The following is a 12,374-nucleotide window of genomic DNA, read 5'->3' as shown; positions in this document are numbered from 1 at the left end:
GAAGACACCTCTCCCACACCTCGGGCTGACCCCTCCTTCCCTTCCTGATTGTGGGGTGAAGTTGCTGGAAAGACAACCTTCTAAAAACTCCAGGGTCTCGGACACCCTGTACCTTAGGCCTCGGCCCTAGCCACAGCCCAGCCATTGTGGATGCTCTTTTCAGGACACACCACTAACACCTTTGACCCCAAGACTCTTTCCCCATGTCTGGTCCTCACCTCCCATGGCTCCCTGTCGCAGGGTGGGGGTAGGGCTGCAGGCAATCTGGTTCATTGGGGCCCGGCAGGACCTACTGGCAGTGTGTCCCTGTGTTTGACAGAGTTAGTGGGTCCCTGTGTGTGAAGCGATGGCTGTGTCACAGGGCACTTGGTCAGCCCCTGTGTGTGTGTCTGACCCCCTGCGTGACAGAACACCTGTTTAATCCTTTGTCCCTGTACGTGACCCTGTGAGTTGGGCTCCGCCTGGGCACCTGTGTCCCTGCCTCCATTCGTCTGCGTGTCCTCACTTTTCCCCACTTTCTCGTCACAAGAGTCTCTCCTCTGTCCACTCCGGCTGGCCTTTGTTCCCACAGTCCCCAGCAGTGGCTCTCCTAGTCACCACCAACTAGGGCCCCGCTGGCCACGCCGCCCTCTTGAAACAGCCTGAGTTTTCTCCCTGCCACAAGGGCCACGCCTTGTCACCCTCGAAGCCTTTAAATGTCAGCGACACAAAGCTCAGGCCTTAGCTCCTATTTTCTATTTCCTTTCCCAGTTCTAGTCCCCAGGCTGTAACTACCATGGAAATGCGAGTGTCTCCTTAGACCCCTGACTTCCACTCTTCCTGTACCCCCGCCCAGCCTGTCTCCTCATCACTCCTGTGCCCTCTGACCTCACACCCGACCGCACGTCAGGCCTCTCCCAGATCCACCTCCTCCGAGCCGCATTCTCCCCATCATTCGCATCACTCAGTGTCTCCTAGCTGCCTTCACACTTACAGTCCCCTCTGCCTGGAAGCCTCTCCCCTAGATTTTCCCAAGGCACCCCCTCTTGCTTTCTGGCCTCAACCAAAAGAGGGACCTTTCCTGCCTGGCTTAGCTAAGGCAGTCCCTCCCTCTGCAGACAGCCTCCCTCTTCTTCACCTTCTCTGTGCTTTCAGAGGCTGATAGATAACCTTACTGACAGGAAATCTCATTCGGCGTCCATGTCCCAGCCGCAAAGGGAACCTCTTGTGGGCAGGGCCTTGTTCACTGCTGTATCTGGGTGTTCAGTGGGGCCCGGGGCACCACAGTTGCTGAGTAAATATTTGTTGACATGCTTCTGTGGCCTGATCCTGTGGGGTGTGTTGGACCCTTTGCTGGGCTCTGCCCTGAAGCCAGGTCCTGGGAAGTTGTCACCAGGATCAGGCTTCAACCCCAGCTGAAGCACCCATTGGCTGAGTGACTTTACAGGGGTTTCTCAGGCTGTCCCCGAGCTGACATTTCATCCTCCGAGAAGGCAGGGGAGATCATAGCCATGCCTGCGGTGGGAGGCACCCCTGCCTGGCACAGTCCAGCCTTAGCTGCTTAGTGAGGGGCACAAGAACCTCTCCAAGGCCCCCCTCCCCTCAGAATTCGATGGGTCCCTGGAGCCCTGAAGACCTTGGGTGGGAATAACTCTCTTACCCCAGAGCAGACCCATCCTGCGGTCCCAGGTGTTGGAGAAATAGCAGTGGACCCAGGGCCTGGCCTGGGGCCAAGGTGAGCAACACTGCTTTGTGTCTGGGGTGGACAATCCCCAGCTAATGGGATCACACACCCGGACCAGGGAGAGGGAATTGACAACCCAGGGGAGTGTCTGTCTGCAGGCACCGTGCAACAAGGATGACTGGGTGCCCAGCCTTTCCCTTCCTCCTCCCCCAGGGCAAGGAGGGGGCTGCACCCTCCCCTCTTGCTTGGCCTCCCTCCCATGGATCCCGGCCTGGAGTCAGAAGGGCACTGAACCTGGCTTTCCTCCACCAGCACCTCCTTGGCCATGACTCCTCAGTCTCACTGACCTTTTCCAGCCCCAAGGCCCTGGCGACCCACTCCAACCCCCGACCCAGCAGGCTCTGGGGCTCGTCGCTACTTTGTTCCTTCCTGGCTTAACTTCCAAGGTCCAGCCTCTAAGGTTAATATTGGCGAAGGCCCCGGCGTGGCCCGGAGTGGGCGGGGCAGGCGCTGGAAGCCAGCTCCGTCCCAGGCCCCGCCCCCGCAGCTCTGGTTCCCAGGTGTCACTGAAGTCCTTCCCCGACAGGTGCAGAACGTGGCCCCTAGTGGAGACCCAGTCCTGAGGCGGGGGGTGGGAGGTGCGCCCCTCCGCAGCTCAGACAACATGTGGGCGGGGGTTGGGACGCCTGACGCGGGTCCCGGATTCCACTGCCTGGAAAGACGCTCGCGTGGGTGCCCCACATTTGGCTGCAAGCCGCGGAGGAGCAGGGACACGCAGCCACCAGGGCACAGACGGCCTGAGAGCAACTCCACCAGGCCCGAGGTGGAGCTGTGCCCGCGGGGCCACTACTCTGAGGGGCAGTGTGGAGTGCCTGAGTCCTCTGTCCCAAGAACAGTCCTAGGTCCCTGCAAAGGAGGAAGGTGTGGTTGCCTTGCATACCAGTGACTGGGGCTCAGCGACGCACCCACCGCATCCAGACACAGCTTGGGCAGGGTAGTCTCAGTTCCCTTCCTGGGGGGCAGTGTGACCCAGTGCTATAATGTGAAGTGGGGGTATCTGCTCTGCTCCCCAACTCAGAGTCAAAGCAGGGACCTGTTGGTCATGAGGGGCTCTTATCAGGACACCCTCCTCACTCCTGGCTCGGGAAAGCTTCTTTGACATACCTGGGTGTCAGGCCTGGAACAGTTTGGGGGGACTTTCATTTCCTCCATTGCTGGTCAGAGCAGAGATTCTCAGTCCAGGCTGCGCCTTAGAGGCCCACGCTCAGAGAATTGGGCTTACATAGTCTGGGGTACTTGAGGGATCTGGATTTTGAAGAGTCCTCAGGTGCTTCTAATGGGCGGCCAGCGCTGCGGACCAGAGCTAGCAGGTGCAGCCAGTAATGGGGGGTTGGGGTAGAAAGCTCTGGAGTGCACATAGCTTCCTCCTGAGAGTCCAGTGAACTATCCTCAGAGATGAGGCTTGTGGGCGGGCTGGTTTGGTGGCTCTGAGCCTTGATTCGCCTGTTGACCCACGGGTCGCCCTGGCAAAGGTTCTGCCCAGGTTACTCTGAGGACTCGGCCACAGCCCCAGCACACCCCTTTCCATAAGCTCAACACACTGTCTGCCCAGGCCGGCTTTTCCTGGCCGCTCCTCCTCCACCCTCCAGGCCTCTGGTCGATTCCTTGGTCCAGGAATACACACTGGTCATGTGTGCTCAAGGAAAATAAATAAATAAATAAATCGGGAGGTGAAACCTCAGCATGACCAAGTCCCAGATAAGTGACCTGTGTTTCCTTCCCACCTATTAGAGGACCTGCGAACCCTCAGGGGACACCTCAGCCTCACCAACCATTTGCCTGGCGCAAAGGTGTGGAACAGTTGTGGGTCAGGGGCAATGCTAGCGGGGGTGAGAGAAGGCAGAGAGGGACAGGGACCACAGCGAAGGCACGATGGAGACAGGGTCATCCCCAGAGCTCAGAACCAGGGGAGGAAACTGGGGTGACCCCTCTGGCAGGCGAGGCTGCTCCGCTGTGGAGAGGGCACCGTGGAGCCCAGGAGAGACTAGCCGTGGGGATTTGGGCTTTGTCTATGAGCATTCGTGGGCTGACACACTGTCCTGTGTTGTCTGAAGTGAATAAACGCCTGGCAGAACCCTGTGACCCACAGAGGACTGCAGAACGTGGCGATCACAGCATCTCAGCCAGCATCCCCAAGGGCGATGGGCACCAGAGACAGCTCACACCACACCTGTGGCTCTCATGGGGTGGGCGGGGGCTTTGGCTCTCTCAGGCTGCATATAGAAGGGGCTGGAATCCTTGTGGGAGGATGGTGAGCCAGACTGCTTCTGACGAGCCGGGGGGCCTAACATTGGGCAGGATGGGTTTCTCGCTCCCCCATGGGGTCCGGGCCCGGGGCTCCTGAGGTCCTGCAGCCCTGCTCCAGGAGAACCAGGAGATCCAAGGTGGGGGGCATGCGGCTGGGCAGGGGGAAGAGGAGGGAGAGCAGTGAGGAGAGGCGCTGCCGGTAGAGAAGCAGTCCATCCACAAGAGGGCGCAGTTTTACGTGTTTATTTTTGGCAGGCAGGAAGGAAATCATTGCAAATCTCTCGATTTAACAATGCTCACCCCTGGAAACGTGCACATTTCACATGTAGTATTTCCCGAGTAATGCTGGATTGCTCATCACAGTCAAATGTCCAACAGAAATCCATGACCACCCAGACACCAACATCTCCACTACCTGGGGGGCGGGGAGGGGTGGGGCAGGAGGGGGGTTAGTCTGCAGAGAAGCTCCCCGGAGAATGGGACAGGAACAGACACCATCCATCAGGTTACAGTAAAAGAGGAACAGAGGCGGCCAGTCGGTTTTGCACAGATTAACTAACTGTAAGGACTTCAAGCCACCCACTCTTCCCTAACCCTGGCACGCCACTGTCCATCACAGCACCTTTAAAAGCAGAGGCACAAACGTCACGCGTGTTTGACCATAGGGCTGTGTGGTTCTGGATTGTATGAGAAAGCCATCTTTAAAACACAGGGTTGTGAAGTGTTGCCAGGTTATAGACTTACAGATTTCTTTTTTATGCCCAAAGCTCACATGTGGCAACCATGACAGGTCAGTGTCATTAGGGCATCCTCAGCCATCTCCAAAGTCAGCTCATCGAAATTGCACCATGTCAAAGGAGCTTCCCCACCACCCATCAGCCATGACAGGCGGTGTTCCTTGTTAGTGTACAAATGCATGGTTTACAAACAGCTAACGGGTAAAACCACAGACCAACATGTAGGGTTCCAGAGCTACGGAAGACAGAGCAGTAGCAACCTCAGATGTGCCCGGGCACCTCCACTCGAGGCCCGACCAGAGATGTCATAGGGTCATAGGGGCCAGAGTCCATGACCCAAGGTATCCTGTCCCAGATCTTAATGTAAAAACTACTTGTCCAGAAGTCTATATTTTAACCTGGTACAGAAGGGACCACGGAGACTCAGGAGGTCCGATTTCTCTTTTGGCTGAAGAGTTAGGGATGTTTTGGTAACACGGGAAGTATATGGCACAGAGAAATAGCTAATTGGTTTCAATTAGGTTTTTAAAGCCCACAATTTAATAAAAGGTAATAATTAAAAACAATACCCGTATTTACCTTAAAAAACATAAACCCCAAACATTCATCTCATTTCTTGGCCTTATGTTAGAAATCTATTGCTTCATTTACATGTAGATGATTAAAAATATATATATAGATATTTTGATTATGTACATAAAGCAGAATGAAAATAAAAATGGAATTTTGGAGTGTCGTCAGATAAGGTGCACAGAATCCAGAACCTTCAGAGGGTTTCCTGGTCCTCCCGAGACGTTCTGTGTCTACATGGCAGGAACTGGGCTCCGTCCCCAACAGCTCTGCACTGGATGAGCACCCAGTGCACGGCCCACGGCACATGGCGCACACAGTTTCAGGAACTACCAGGTGAAGTGTCTGGCTCAAGCCTGCCAAGTGTCTTCACTCCACCTGGTACTATTTCTAGGTTCTATTCCCCTGAAGTATTCTAGAATTTCTGTCCTCTCTGTCCCCCATTCCAAACAAGACTTCGTGATGCCCAACAAAGAAGGGGCACAGGTGAGGGTCAAAGGCTCATGTCAGGACCGAGTTCTGTGTGGATTTCAACACATGACAAGACACTTGACTGCAACATTCAAGACATTTAAGGCAGCGGGTTCATTTAATGACTAGTTTCTCAAATCAAGGTTTATGGCCTGTGCAGATCTGCCACGTCGCTGTCATGATCTGTGGTCATGCCTCGCGAGGACTGATTCTGTTTTCATTGGCATGCGGATTACTGGGTTCGGAACACTCAGAATGTTGGGAGACCTGGGTACCCCTGAATACTTACTTCTGAACGCAAGGCAGTCCACAGACCACAGTGCTGTTGGGAAGACGTGATTGGCAGCTGGCTTCATTATTTTGTGAATGAAAGCAAAAAAGAAATTTTACTTTGACACCCAATTTCCAGCCTTGTTAGTGCCAGTCGCTCCCACCAGAACTCTGGCATACGCCCAACCCACGGAGGACTAAGGCAACGGTGCCAGCATGAAAGGTTTCTTTTGAATCATTTTTAAAAGCAATACTTTATAGACTGTCTTGTTGTCAAACAAGGAACATGGCACTGTTTAAAATATCTCACTGGGAAAGGCTGCAAAGGGAGCCTCGGTTCAGGGAGGGAGCCCGTCCTCCCCCTGACTCAGGACAACGAGCCCCACATCTAGATAGGTTCCCCCCACACCCCCTGCAACCCCGCTCAGAAACAGGCTGTGCTTGAAAAGAGAGGACTGAGAGATGGATTTGGGCCACGTCAGCATGGTGGATGGTTGAGGCCACAGGTTCTCAAGAGAGAACGGTCAGCTTATCGCAGGCTCTGATGCCGACTGCAGTTTAAAACGAACACCATCCTGTGGGGTGTGCTGGCCCTTTGCCTATACCCTTCTGAGCTCCCATGGCCAGGGCCAGGGGAGGGGCACAGTTGGTGTAGTCTGCAGTGGGGCGGGACACCTATGTTTCTAACCCTGTCCAAGTGTGCAGCTTAGCAGTGATTCTGAGCATAGGCACAGTGGCAAAGAACAGTGTAACAGCCGCTGGTCAGTTCCATTTGGTGGCAGCACGGTAGCAGCAAAGAAAATTCCCCAACAGCTCCACGTGTATCCAGCTTTTGGAAAGGAGAGATTTAAAAACCAATAAACCGTTTCAAAAAAAGAAATCCAAGGGTTTCAGTTTCTTGTAACTGCTCTACCCAAAACAAAAAAAAAATACAGAAAATATACAGAAGTATGGCAGTAGTGTGAAAGCAGAAGTGACATGTCACTTTTCAAGGGAAAAATGTGACCCCAAGACCAATATGTCACCATCAAAAATCATAATAATATACAGAATCTATTGTTTCCCAAAGTGTTGAGCCACACAGTTGCCAACACATCCCAGACTGGGTCGGAAATGAATGGAGACACTGACAGTTACACGAACTCCTAGCAGGAGCGTGACCCTGCAGCAGGTCACAGGCTGTCCGGGCAGTCACACCTGCTGGGAGCGAGGCTCCTATGACTCACTCCCATACCTCGCCACCCCTCCCCCCACCCCCAGGTTCTAGAAAATTGTCATCTTTATCTTTTTAGAGAATATAAGACAATAAAAGACTAAAAGATGTCTGGAAATACACTGTATAGAAAAATTAACTCTCAGCTTAAAATAACATTCAAAAAGGCACTTCATCCTGTAGGAAAGAGATTCTGAGTTGGGTCAGCTGCTCCGAGCTGGGACAGAAGGGGGCAGGTTGTCGCTTGGAAGGGAGGACAGTTGAAAGGAAGTCTGATAGATATCAAGCTTTTTTTTTTTCCATTTTTTTTCTTTTTGGTATGTTTTAAGAAAAGCAAATCCAGTAAAATGCATGTCCCTTTATGAAATTCATTAAAAGAGTTCATTTTAAAATAGTTGTTTCTGTTCTTAAAAAATAAAACAGGTAGGTATGGCCACAATCACACTGTGGCCTGCAGCACGGAGTATCCTCAGGTTCAGCTCCCGGGAAGCTGAGGCCAGGCAGGTCCCCAGGGCCGGGTGCTCCGGAGCGCAGACAGGAGGCGGGCGGAGGCCGGGGCTACCTATTACAGAGCCTGTGCAGCATGCTGTACACGCTGTCCTCCTGGCTCAGGCCCTCAAAGAAGGGGATGAGATCCAGCAGCTCCGTGTCCGTCATGTCATCGAACCAGGACTGCACAGGCACCTGGAAGACAGAGCGTGGAGCGGGCAGCAGAGCTGTGTCCGGCGCTGGGGGGCCGCTCCTAACCTGACTGGGTGCCCGCTTTTTTCCATTAACATTGTCGTCGGTAAGGAGGCCAGGTACCTAGCAATCATCATTCCATCATTATGAGTTTGTTCCCTGTCGCGACTAAGATCAGTCCAAAGCAGCTGGCTGGGGAAAGGGCTCAGGAGGGCAAGGTTACGTGTACCCATTGTGCACGCCTCTGCCTGTTTTCCTGCTGCAGAAAACGTGGATGTGGAGGAACTAGCTTTGCTAGTTGCCAGTTTCAAAAAACTCCATCAAACCAACACCCTGTACCTCACAGAACCTGGAGTCAGAGGTTCCTGACAACCGCTGACACCAGGGAGCCTGGGTATGGCAGGCGGGAGGGTCCACTCGGGGTTATTGGGCCAAGTGGCGAGGCAAAGAGAAGTGGGACACTTCCTTCCATGCTTCGCATCGATCAGTTTAAAGGAGAAGTACAAAGTTTCAGGAAATTCTGAAGCCATGGGCCAAGACAGGATTATTCCTTAGTTTTAAATAGAGGGGTGGTAGTATCCAGGGAGAAGAGATTGAAAAACAAATGTGGGAAACTGAAAGTTTAAAACTAATATTTGACCCTTTTACAAATCTAAAGACTGCTTAGAAACACAATTCACTAGGTAATTAAGAAAAATAAACAAGGTAAGGATCACCAAAAATTGCCTGCTCCTAGAGAAAGGAGCGGTGGGGGAGAGAGCCAAAATGGATGCAAGACTTATCTAGATTTATCTTTGTTGATAGTTTTGATGTTGGAACCATGTACTGTATTACATGACTGAAATAAAATCAAACCATTAAGGAAAAAAAAGCAATAAAAATGAGCTAAATGTGTATCAAGCTGGTGACATAACCACACATAGAATTATTCCAAGTAATTTTAAAAGACAGTGTTGTCTGTACATTTCTCCAAAAAACCCTAAATGTATCCAATTGTCTTATTAGTAATAATATTAGTACTGCTATTTGGAAATTATTATACATATACCAAAGAATAAATCAAATATATAAGGATGTTGGTATCTTTAGGAATCAAGAGTTTCAGCCTAAGATCCTAAAGAGGAGACGCAAATAAAAAAACAAAGAAATTAAATAAAAATTCTGTTATAACACTGAATCGGGAAAACCCATGTGAATTTATAATTTAGCTTTCACTTCAAAAGTATGTATATTTTAGCTCTGTCCAGTAGAAAGGGCTAAATGCAAAGGAGATTCCAGTAACAATGAGAACTCAGCCAAACTGTGGTCTCTAAACCACTTCTGCTAATAGGGACTAGGCTCCATAGAGCAGTGGCTGATTACAGGGCTGATGCAAGAAATGGATAAGATGAAAAGCATTAAAAGATGGAAGCCACTGTACAGGTCATTAAAAAAAAAAGAAAGAAAGAAAGAAATGGACAAGATGAGTCTGGAACATCTGCTGTACCAGAAAGCAGGAAGCTATCAGACTATACTGTTATGGGAAGGGGAGTCTACTGGCCAAAGGTGAAGATTTAAACATACAAAATAATAATAAGTGGATTAAATTGTAACAATAAAAAAAAATCCATGAATTCATGATGATACCTAAAAATAAAATAAAATAAAATAAATCACTGGTTACTTTTGGAAGTTGCTAGAGTGCCAACTCATTACTCTGAAATTGTAGAATTAAAGAAAAAGAACCAAGAGTTTACCTTGCCTTCCCTTTTCAAATATTCAAACTGAACTTTAGGGTAATGAAGCAGTCTATGAGGGAAAGTTTAATTAAAAAAATAAAAATTAGACTTCCAGCCAACAAATGCAGAAAGAATAAAATGTAGAAATCACCATTTTGCAGCTCCTAATGAAACAGTGGATGTAGGCAATGATCAGCAACTGCTTACATTTTTGGGTGAAAGGGTGATTGATGGGGAACTTTAAAATGAATGAATCAGGCCAATACCACCTGAATCCAAAGAGGAATTTAAAACCTTTAAAAGTGGGACAAATTAACGCTATATGTCTCCTGACGTGGCATCTAGTCTAGCAGTAGTGATCTAACTTTGTGCTTACAGAAAAGATGGTGGCTAGAAAAACACATTAAACACTACCATGAAGCTGCAATTAGGCAAGTCCAGAAGATAGGAAATTTCTATGAGACAAAAAACCAGAATTTCCTCAACAAACAAAAGGCATGAAAGACAAAGGGTGAGAGGAAGGAGAAGTGTTAAGATTATAAAAGAATTAAGAGACATATTAACCAGATGTCTTATCTGGATTCTGATTCAAACAATCCAAATGTAAGAAAACATTTCAAGATACTAGGGAGCATGTGCACAGTCTGGATATGAGATACATGAAACAGTTTGTCAGATGTGATAACTGAATTGTGATTACAGGAAAAACTAATCCTTATCTATTGGAGACACATTACAGAATGCATTATGTTGAATTTGATTAACTCATTAAAATAAACATTTAAATATAATAACTTTAAAGGCTTATTAAAATAATGATTATACAATAATTGAATCTAGTTTGCACTCATTTTTGTATTATAAGTGGAGCAACCAAGTTCTGGGCACAAGAGGAAAGCCTTGCGTGGGCTTCTGCTGAGTCTGAGGGCCTGGTGTGGCAGCTTCTGCTGAGGGGTCAGGCAGTGGTCAACACCGGGCCTGGCAGATCTCTCTTCCCCTGGGAATACAGGGCGGGGGGGGGGGGGGGAGGCGGGCGGGGGGGAGTGGGGGTTGGCGGGGGAAAGTATCTTGTTTTGAGAGTCATTCTGCACCCAGCGAAGAGACACCGAGAGCTGCCACGCTCCAGGGAGTTTTATGTAGGAAATGTTCCCAATGTATACTTTTTACACATCATTACGAGGCAGTAAAGCCGGGCAGCCTTATCTGAAGACCTTACTAAAATGTTTTAGTCATTCTTGTTTAAGAAATACTTTAAAAAAAAATCCTCACCTGAGGATATGCTTATTGATTTTGAGAGGGATGGGGAGAGAGAGAGAGAAAGGAGAGAGAAACATTGATCAGCTGCCTCCTGTATGCACCCTGACCTGGGATCAAACCCTCAACTAGATATATCTAGATATGTGCCCTGACCGGGAATCGAACCTGCAACCCTTTTGGTGTGTGGGGTCGATGCTTCAACCAGCTGAGCCACCTGGCCAGGGCAAGAAATACTTCTGCTGAAGGTGTGCACAGGGGTCATAAATCCTGGGCAGCAGCCAGTCCAGGAGGTTTGTGACAGAACCCTCTTGTTAATAACACTAAAAATGCTAGGAAGAAACAGGCTCACGGAGCACTTACCCTTCGCAAGCACCATTTAACTGCTCTTCACGCTCTGCCACACTGAATCCTCCAATAATCCTATGAGATCGGCATACCTATGATCCCCATTTGACAGATGGGACAACTGAGGCTCCAAGAGGTGAAATAACCTGGTCAATGTCATGCAGTGGCTAAAGTGCAGAGTTGGGGTTTCACCAAGGAAAAGGCCAAGAAACCTGGCATCGGTTGCTGCTTGAAGGTACAAAAGCAGCGGTTGCCCAGCAACAGAGTTCAGACGGAGCACTGCGTTCTTTATCTGGGGAGCTACTTACTGCATTCTCAGGGTGGAAGATGTACGAGGCGGGAGAATTGTCCACGATGATCACTTTGCTCAGCTCCCGTCCAAGGCGACTCAGGTCTTTCACGTAGTTCCCACGATGGAAAACACAGGATTCTCTGAAGAGCCGGGCCCGGAACACACCCCAGCGGTCCAGCAGGTCAGCCACAGGGTCTGCATACTGGAAAGCAGGCGTCGCAATGAAGGCTGGGCTCCTGGAGAGCCCAGAACTGACCTACTGCAGCAAGATGCAGCTTACTTTTCTAAAAAGGGATTTAAATCAACGGATGTTTTAGGATCCTGGTTCATTTCCTCTGTGTGTGTGTAAGACACCCTGGATTCTTCCATTTCCCTCACTTCTCATATCCAATCCATCAGAAATCCTTGTCAGTTCCATCTCCAAAAATATCCTCAATCCGCCTACCTCTCTCTGCATTGTCACAGCCCTCATCCAGGCCTCTGTGACCTCAGCCTGGGGGGCTGTGTGAGCCTCTTGAACCTCGCTCTTCCCTTGGTCTCCTGCCCGCGCACTCACCTGCAACAAGCCCACACCGCTGTCCGCCACACCTCCTACGGCTGCAGCTGCATGGTTTCTGCAACCTCTCAGCTTCATCTCCAATCACTTGAGTCACACGGGCTTTGAACATGGTCAGAACAAGTGTTCCCTCTGCATGGAACCGTCTCTTCCCAGCTCTCTGCATGAACCCCTCCTGTATCCTCGTTTCTCAAGTCCTGGTATCCCCTACATTCCATCTAGAGTCTCCCTGCACCTTCCTTTCGGTGCATCACTACCACCTCATGGAAATTTCCTCCACAGAGCCTATCACCA

At 50.0% G+C, this 12,374-nt stretch overlaps 1 protein-coding gene across 5 annotated transcripts in view; it reads right to left on the bottom strand.

The window, feature by feature from the left end:
• Nucleotides 1–4,198: 4,198 nt before the first annotated feature.
• The window catches only part of CTDSPL (CTD small phosphatase like), a 114,139-nt gene continuing 105,963 nt past the window's right edge, over nucleotides 4,199–12,374 (bottom strand). For 3 of the 5 annotated variants that reach the window (XM_090284506.1, XM_090284508.1, XM_090284507.1), the window contains 2 exons: nucleotides 11,541–11,726; nucleotides 7,342–7,915 (listed from right to left, as the gene is read on the bottom strand). In XM_090284506.1, coding sequence (XP_090140632.1) covers nucleotides 7,790–7,915; nucleotides 11,541–11,726 — 312 coding nt within the window. In that variant the 3' untranslated portion in view covers nucleotides 7,342–7,789. Of the gene's footprint in view, nucleotides 6,848–7,341; nucleotides 7,916–11,540; nucleotides 11,727–12,374 lie in introns of those variants that run through there. The other 2 variants (XM_090284509.1, XM_090284510.1) reach the window with 1 other exon arrangement.

The sequence above is a fragment of the Furipterus horrens genome, unplaced genomic scaffold (genome assembly GCF_987537825.1).
Source record: "Furipterus horrens unplaced genomic scaffold, mFurHor1.1.pri manual_scaffold_7, whole genome shotgun sequence".
Taxonomy (NCBI): Eukaryota; Metazoa; Chordata; class Mammalia; order Chiroptera; family Furipteridae; genus Furipterus; species Furipterus horrens.
This window is presented reverse-complemented; position numbering and strand designations above follow the sequence as displayed.